Genomic DNA, 8638 nt, shown 5'->3' on the forward strand with positions numbered 1-8638 from the left:
AGCGAACCTGCTGTTGTTTCAACGCACGACATGTTTTCAGCAAACAGAATGAAACGGAAAGCAGAGCAGAGGGTGACTCATTTCCAGGAATGATGCTGCAAGTAAAAAGCCTCTTCCTTATTCTCCTCTGTCTTTTGTGAGGAGCAGGAACCAGGAAATAAAAAGGCTCTGCTGCTGCGACCACATGTGGCCCACATGTGGAGTCTCAGCAAATAATCGTCTTTCATCGTTCTCATTAAGCAGGTATCTGTGCACTTCTAAGAAACCACCAGGAGAGGCCTGAGTCCAGCAGCTGGGTTCCTGTCGGTGTGGGAGGTTTGTGCTCGACCACCAGCTGCTGCCTTCCAATCAAAATGGGATAAAACATCTTTCATCGTCTGTCTGGAGGGTTTTCAGCTCCATGTCCCGGACGGGGAATTAAGTTATTATGGAGTGAAAACATTCCAGAAATCATGAGTCTTCACTTAAACATCCACACTCGCTCCCAAGGAGTCAGTCTGCCCTCCTGTGAGCACGAGCAGAAACTGCAGGACTGACTGGAGGCCACACGGTGTTGAGCAAGGCAGGAGTGGTGGTTGTGTGTGTCTGGGTGTGAACAAGGTGACGAATGTAATGAGTTAAAAAAAAAAAAAACACACACACACCTCCCCTTCACAGTCAAAACCTCCTGAGCAGGCAAGAAGAGGCAGATCACACTGAACAGGATGGATTCAGACAAGAAAAAGATAGTTCAGAAGGAAGGATTCATGGTGAAGAGGGTAAGTCAAATATCTAAAAATCTAAAGTTGTGATGTGGATTTCATTGAGTCAGAGCGGCAGATCAGAATCAGGAAGTCATGATTTCATGATCAGATCTCCAGATGAGAAATAAAGTTTTGACTGATCTAAAATCCACCCTTCCGTCTTATCTGAATCCAGGGTCACCTCGTCCACAACTGGAAGGCGCGCTGGTTTGTGTTGATGCCAGACAAGCTGCTGTATTACAAATACGACGGCGGTAAAAGGGACTCATGCCAGCGAGGAAAAATCATGCTGAAAGACTGTGTGCTCACCTGCCCTTATCTGGAGTGTGAAAATCGGCCGGTGAGTTGTAGGTGAGTAATTTCCTACAAGATTGTAGGAAATTACTTGTAAATACTTTTATTTGAATAGCGTCATCAGTTAAAATTAGGTTTGTTCCCCAATCCTCTGATAAAATCACAAAATAGTTAGAAAGCTTTTCTGTGTTTTCTCTGCCATTTAAAACATTTAAAAAAAAAATCTGTCTGATGTCTTCATCTGTAAAATCAGCAGAAAAACACAAAGCAGACAAAATGATGAATGAATGAACTTTCATACCAAAGAAAATAATATATAACCAACGTTTTATACACTCCTCAAGCTAATTAATGTCATTTAGATTTTAATTTGAGTCAGGTGCTTCTGTCCAGAGTGGCAGAGAGACCAGTCCGAAATGAAACTGGTGCACACAAAGACAGCTTGACTGTGCAGAACATGTGTTCCCTGTTTTCCTTTGTTTATATTTTAATTGATAGAAACCGCTGAAGGAGGAGCCTCATCTGATCCTTTCACACTCAGCCTTACTTTGCCTCAGGTCATCGTTTTGTCAGGACCTGATTTCCATCATCTAACAACCATGTCATGTTTTTAAATTTTTCATTTCCCCCGGCACATTTTTTTTATTTTTATTTTTTTTTTTTCAATCTGAACATTTTTTTTTTTTTTTTATAGCTGGTGTTCAAGCTGCAGACAGTAAACGGAGTGGATCATTTTCTGGAGGCTTGCTCCCGAGAGGAGCGAGATGAGTGGGCGGCTGATATCAGCGCTGCAGTGGACCAGCTGCGGTTGGCTGATGGTGGGAAGACGGCGAGCCAAGAAGAACCCTCAGGCTCCCAGTTACACAACATCGAACTCAGGTAAACACAACATCTCCCTCAGACTCAGCAGCACTCCGGCACCCTGTTTCTTCGTGGCTTTATGTTTTTGTATCTCTCTGCTTTTTGCTCTCTCTCGAAGCAAAGTGCTGGACTCCATGTATGATGTGCACAGTGGAATCAAAATGAGCAGCCATGTGGAGCAAGGCAGCACTTACAGCAACTGTTTCTCAGGTGAAGCTTTGAACTTTTCACATTTCAGGTCTCGTGTGGCCCCGTCGACCCCTCGTATCATTTGTAAACTCTGTGTGCTGTGAACGTGTGATGGTCCTCCAGGTTCAGCCGTGGTGGACTGGCTGGTGTTCATGCAGCTGGTTCTGACCCGTGTGGAGGCCGTGACGCTGGCCTCGGCCCTGCTGGAGGAGGGTTTCCTGCGGACTGTCGGCCTGAAGAGCGTGGAGGCCCTCCGCACCGCCGGTGAGCAGTTCATGGACGACTCCACCGCCCTGTACAGCTTCGTGAGTACAGAACATTTTCATGCATTAAACTGATTTGTAGTGTTTTTTTTAACCTGAGATGCAACATAGCCGTTGTGCTCTGATGACAATGCCCTTATGTTTCATCACAGTCTGAAAATTTAAAGAAGAGAGGCAGCGTGAAGGCCGAGACGTCGCTGTCTGCAGTGGAGCTGAGTGGAAAAGTGATGAGGAGAGGATTTCTGCTGAAGCAGGTAAAATACTCTGGTGCTTTAGGTCACTGAGGAGGAATAGAAGAACAATTTTACGTGGAAGCAAAAATATCACAGCTGACACGATGGATTTATCATCAGTATCTTCAGTTTTCCAGCCTTTACAACAGCAACCCCAAAACATCCATTCATGATTTACTGACGTTACTGCAACCCCGTGTGCTCCTTTTACCGGGTTATAACTAATCTTTTAATTGTTACTAAATGTTTGATTAACTACTGATAAAGCTTTAAAACATAAGTTAAAATAATTTTTTCCATTTCATGACGCCTCTTGAGCGCCTTGAACTCAAACTGACTTTACACGCAGGGACACAGAAGGAAGAACTGGAAGGTCCGGCTGTTTGTGCTGCGTTCAGAACCGGCTTTCCTTCACTACTACGACCCCACGAAGGTGAGTCGGTCACATCTGATCGAAGTATTCAATATGTAAACAGGATAAAAGGCGTGAGATTTGATCGGCCGCTTGAACGATGATGAAACTGACTACTGACTCGTTTCCAGACTAAACAAAGCAGTTGTTTTGTTTTACCTTTGCCTCAGTCCATCTACGTCATCGCTCTTCATACCCATACTTCTCAGTAATCCTCTGCCACAGTCCTGCATCAGTCTGATCCCCTTCCTGTCTTACGCCTCTTGTCAGGATGACCTCAGCCCGGCGGGCGGCTTCTCCCTACGAGGCTGTCTGGTTTCTTCTCTGGACGATAACGGAGTTCCCTCAGGTGAGTCACTGTCTCCAACTCAAGTGATGAGCACGTCTCTAGTCATAGTTTTCAGAGAAATGGTTGCTGATGAGAAGTTTGGATTTAAAAACAAAAAACAAATCAATAATTCATCCCATTCTTTCCTCCTGTACTGACCCGTCCCCATCCTTACTTCCTTCCATCCTCCTACACAGGCGTGAAAGGCAACATTCAGGGAAACCTGTTCAAAATCATCACTCAGTCAGACACACATTACTTCATCCAGGCTCCGACGCACCAGGAGAAGATGGACTGGATCGATGCGATCAGAGAGCAGACATCAAGCAGCTGATTCCACCTCAGACTGCACTATTCAACCTGTTTATGAAGAAGAGTCACACATTCAGTGAATGTACAGTAGCAACGAACCGGGAGCCTGCAATTTAAGTCAAAAAGGAAAATTAGAAAAGGACAAGAAAAACTTTACAGTCCAAATATTTGTTTTTTGAGTTTATGTAAAGAGGATACCAGTCCAACCACTGTAGCATTTCTCTCGGGATCATTTAAATTAAAAGGTTTTCATGTATGTGTCAGATTTATATATATATATTTAACAGCAGTTTAAATCTTATTCCCCGGGAGGATTTTCTGAACACCTCCACACACACATGCAGTCTTGCACTGCACAATGCTTCCTTTCTGGACTACATATAGCAGCTGTACTTGTAACTTTAGGATCCAAAACATCTTTTTAAGTTTATAAAATACAATATGTTGTTCAAATGCTTTTTTTAAATTAAAATGTACATTCAGAGGCTTTTTTCCAGCTGTCAGATGTCTGTGGGAGATATTTTCATTCATGGAGGGGTAACTATGTTAAACTATTCAATATTTAACAGACTTATTTTCGACGAAGCACTAAAACTACGCAACCAGCAATAATAAAACGCTGCATTCATGCATTATTATGACTGGGCCTGCAATACACTCGTTTATAAAACTGTATCACCTGCAAGAACTGTGACTTAGCTTTTGATACTTTAAGTTCATTTTTCCGACGGTGAGAATAATTTGTGCTTTCAGTGAAACAGGATTTTTAATGCAGGACTTCTCCTCACAGTGAACGGGATCTCTTCAGGTCTGGAAAAATCTTTTCTCCTGGTGAACCCTTTTTTATGGCACTTTAACTAAGAAGCCAAAAGCTCTGACAACAAGAGGAAGTGCAAGTAGAGACATGAAAGAAAAGCCTCAGGAGGTGGGCGTCACAGTCATCAAGTTTTAGTGCAAGTTGGCTGCCGGAGGCGCTCCCTGCAATGACAGACAGGCGCTCCCCCTCAGCATGCTGAGTCCAGCCTTGATCCGGGTGACTCAGGCTAAGCTGGCGTTGGTTTAGAGCCTTCGCCCAATGAAATCACAAGTGACATAATGGAGGACGAGCTATCAGAACTTACATGACCAAAAAAGCAAAAAAAAAAAAAACAAAAAACAACAACAACAACAACAAAAAAAATAACAACAAACGTGATTTATTGCAGTGAAGTAAAATCATTACGTAACATTCACACAAAAAGTGCTATAGATAAATGAAAAGTACAGAAACCGGAAGGTGTTTGTAGCTTTTCGAAAGATTAACTTGATAATGGTACAATAACAGAAAGTGTGAAATCTAATCTGTGTAATCTGGAGACAAACAGACTGTGTGTGTTACTCACATGCACTAATGTAGGCTACTTAAATCGCACATGATCACACCTGTTACAGTACTTACAGAATGACAATCAGCTGATTTCAGAAACATTCATCTTCATGCAGGCGCTCGTAAACGTAAGTGCTTTCAAAAGTTAACTTCAGAGAAATTAAAGACAAACCATCTGAAATCTCAGTTTCAGCGTACAAAGCCGGATGTGACGCTCCGTTTTCTGGTGGCACATCACGCTTGTACAAATGTTCATCGAGGGAAAGTATTGTAGCTCAGACCACATTGATTGAAACTTCAAATCACATTCCTCAGTTGATTTAAGACACTGATGACTGTTACATTCAGTCAGTATCTTCAAGTCCCCAAACAGGTAATCTAGTGAAGGCACTTTGATTTAACACGTGATTACGAGGCAGCTATAACTTGGTTTGGAACAAGAAACACAACATCCCCGTCATAGGTCAATTTTTATTCACTCAAAAAAGTAGCTCTATTCTAATCGTATGTTTTATACACTGTCCCAGCACGTCCTCGTGTTGTTTATTTGCAGGTGAGGCGCTGGTGTTAGGCCACCTTGGTGAGTTGTAGATCGCCAAAGACTCGTAAGGAGGTGAGGGAGGCGAGCTTGGGGATCCGGTGTGTGAAGCCACACAGAGGCTGTCCATCCACCAAGATACGAAACTGCTGGTGCTCACAAACAATCTCCATCTAAGAGTGAGAGGGAATGTAGGGTTCATTTTTCAGACTTACATCTGCATGTTTTCAGTTTTGAACTGGGTTAATGAAAATGTATGTGATGCAACAGAGATGTCAACAAGGGACGTGCCAGTCATATAAAATAAGAAGTCATAGCTTTGTCATATCTGTCTTTGGATTTCCAAAAACAAGTTTACACAATTTAAAGTTATGCTCATTCTGCATACTAGCAAACAGGATTTGTTTTATTTTTTAACCTAATTAGGTTTGGAACACAGACCACAGACCACAGTGGAAATACAGAATGTACAAATAACCTTGCCCACAAGAAAACTAAAACTAACACGATGCAAATGTCCTGAAAGGAGCTTTGAGGAGATGATAATCATCAGGAATTATCAGCTCTACGTGTTCTATCATCGTGAACATACAGTGACAAACAGTAGTTTATTACTGGGGCATCACAGGCTGATTCATTATGAGTGCGAAGAAGACTGCAAAGAAGAATAAGATGACAGGGACAGGAGGAGAATTTCCACGTTCGCATGGTTGAAATAATGGAGTGTATAAAAATGGGGTGAGGTTTTTAAAGTACCTTGAAGGATTCTCCAGCAGCGAAAGGAAAGAAGGAGAGGGTGTTTTCAGACGGGCCCCATTTCCCAGCCAGGCGGGCGTTACGCTGGACGGCTTTATCCGTGAAGCTGACCTTTAGCTGAAGACCAACGTCGCCCTCTGAGCCCTCTTCCTGAGGCTTCGTGGACACAGTGACCTCAATGCTGAAAGAACACACACAAACTCTTGTAGACCTTTTTTGGATGAAATGCAGAACAGTGACATCTCCTGGTCTGTCTGACTGCCATGAAGCAATGAGACGATGAATGAAGACTGACAACTACAAAGCTACTGTCAGCGACGCTTTACGGCACTGGGTACATTTATTCCTGCACCACAACAAAACAAGTATAATCCTGAGTTAATGTCCTTTCCCTCTGCACAACATTCATTTAACAGCTCTGATCAATCATTACTGTGTAGATTTTATCAATATAAATAAAACAAAAGATCAGTTTAAGTTAATATTAGCTAATATTGTCCGGTCACTACTTTTGTGTACTTCTTATTTACCCCATTTTACTGAAAAAGTCCAGGTTTCATAGTAACAGCTTGCACGTTTGATACTTTTATCTGTTGAGTAAAAATTTAAATTCTGAACTTTTACTTGAAATGGAGTATTTTTACATTTTGGTGTCACAACTCGTGCTTAAATGAATGAACCAAATAGGCCAACATCTTTGTGCACAGCTTTATCTTATTACACGCAGAGCTAAAACAACAGGTCCATGTTGCCGGCAGCCTTTCCATGTCGCAGGGAATTTTGCAATATTGGCTGCAGTTGTTGCATCGTTTCAGTTTCTGTTAAAGTACATTTAGTTTAAACCCAATCTGAGCACCAGGAAGACGAAATATCCCCTAAATTCCTAAATAATTTTGTTAGTTTAGCCTGGAAACACCAAGTTTTGATGAACTAACAGTTAAACTTAGTTTAGCTCTATTTTTTACAAAGAATTTGGTTGCATCACTAAAGAGGGGAAACTGTAAGATAAACACTGTCCTGCTGCAGTCAGTATGCAGGATCAGAGTCCTTAGAGAGCATTTGTCCTTTCAACAAAAACCCTCCTCCACTTTCTGCAGCCAAAAATAAGTTCCTTGACATAAAAAAACGGAAGTTTATTTTTGCACACTGTTTTTTCTTGCAGCCTAATTGTGATGTTTCACTGGACATAATTGATGACTGACTGAATAAACAGCCCCGATGATATTATCAACCAAAGAATTTCCACAGTGACATTTTAGATTTCATGGGATTTGCAGCTCTCCCACGCGCATTCACAGACTAACCTATAATTAGGAAACGCACAAAGATATTTTCCCAAAACGGGGAGAAGCTGCGTGGTTGGCACATGCCCTCAGAGACGCAGACAGCAGCTGTATCTGCTTTAAAATCCCGCTTCATTGTGTGCCAAGGCATCTTTATCGCTCACTTTCATTGGCTGCCACGTCATGTGCATAAACAGTATGTTAATGATGGATTATCGTTTTTTTTTTTAATGCTGATTGAAAACAGGTGTGTGCACTAACCTTTTGGGCTTTTTGGTAATAATTCCCATAATGATGAGTTTCATTGAAGGCCGCAGCCCGCCCTTTATCTCTCCGATATACTCCCCCTGTGAAACAATAGAGATGTGTATTCAGGGTGAGGCCTGTACAGCTGAGCAGGACAGGACAGTTTATCATCGGAGGGTGTAAGTGCCGGTCCCTCATCATGCAACCTGGCACCGATGGGAACAATAGCTTTATTCATTCGCATCCTAAAACAAGCCCTGAATCAGCTGCACCAACTCTCTCGCTTTATTTTTCTCTCTCCGTGTGCAGAAGGGTGGAATAATCATAACGAATAATAATAAAAAAAAAAAAAGGAGTAAAAATCAATGCATGCGGTGACCTTCCAGAAAAAAAAAACCCAAAACAAAGCTACATACATTTTCTTTCTTGTCCTTTTCTTCCATTCCACTCAGGGCGTGATGCGGTGTGGAGGTTTCGAGCTGTGATGCCAACTGAGGACTGATCGACTCTGCCTCCAGCTGGCAAACCCCGCCTGCACCACGTTGTCATAGAGACAGGCTCCCAATTTGACAGTGATGATGGTGGGAGACAGAGAGGAGGGGTCTCATCTCTTACATCACGAGTTTACACACACAAGTCACTCATTTGGATTAAGGTGGGACTAATGTGTGAATTAGATTTTCATTACTCCCCAGTTGTGTGTCTTCTGCACACAGCTGATGAAAAAAAGTAAGTGCATCTCATTTATTTGTTCACGTGGCTTCATCTGGTCTCCATGAGAGCTAACAACTGCAAACAAACAAAAAACAAGACA

The 8638-nt window shown here is 42.3% G+C and overlaps 2 protein-coding genes across 4 annotated transcripts; one reads left to right on the forward strand and one right to left on the reverse strand.

The window, feature by feature from the left end:
• Positions 1-631: 631 nt before the first annotated feature.
• On the forward strand, positions 632-3891 carry plek2 (pleckstrin 2). 3 transcript variants are annotated; one of them, XM_029493406.1, is made up of 9 exons: positions 632-758; positions 919-1083; positions 1732-1916; positions 2017-2108; positions 2211-2392; positions 2503-2604; positions 2933-3016; positions 3266-3344; positions 3521-3891. In XM_029493406.1, exons 1-9 carry the CDS (start codon positions 705-707, stop codon positions 3655-3657), a joined length of 1080 nt encoding a protein of 359 aa, XP_029349266.1. In that variant the 5' UTR covers positions 632-704; the 3' UTR covers positions 3658-3891. The 3 variants fall into 3 exon arrangements, with proteins under 3 accessions (XP_029349266.1, XP_029349268.1, XP_029349267.1); XM_029493408.1 differs by lacking the exons at positions 3266-3344; positions 3521-3891 and adding an exon at positions 3166-3261; XM_029493407.1 differs by lacking the exons at positions 3266-3344; positions 3521-3891 and adding an exon at positions 3166-3261 and having other exon boundaries at positions 2941-3016.
• Positions 3892-4815: 924 nt separating this feature from the next.
• On the reverse strand, positions 4816-8310 carry LOC115035546 (galectin-related protein B). Its single transcript, XM_029493425.1, has 4 exons — positions 8241-8310; positions 7840-7925; positions 6296-6476; positions 4816-5712 (listed from the first exon to the last, which is right to left on the reverse strand). Exons 1-4 carry the CDS (start codon positions 8265-8267, stop codon positions 5569-5571), a joined length of 438 nt encoding a protein of 145 aa, XP_029349285.1. The 5' UTR covers positions 8268-8310; the 3' UTR covers positions 4816-5568.
• Between the last annotated feature and the right edge of the window lie 328 nt (positions 8311-8638).

The sequence above is a fragment of the Echeneis naucrates genome, chromosome 22 (genome assembly GCF_900963305.1).
Source record: "Echeneis naucrates chromosome 22, fEcheNa1.1, whole genome shotgun sequence".
Lineage (NCBI taxonomy): Eukaryota > Metazoa > Chordata > Actinopteri > Carangiformes > Echeneidae > Echeneis > Echeneis naucrates.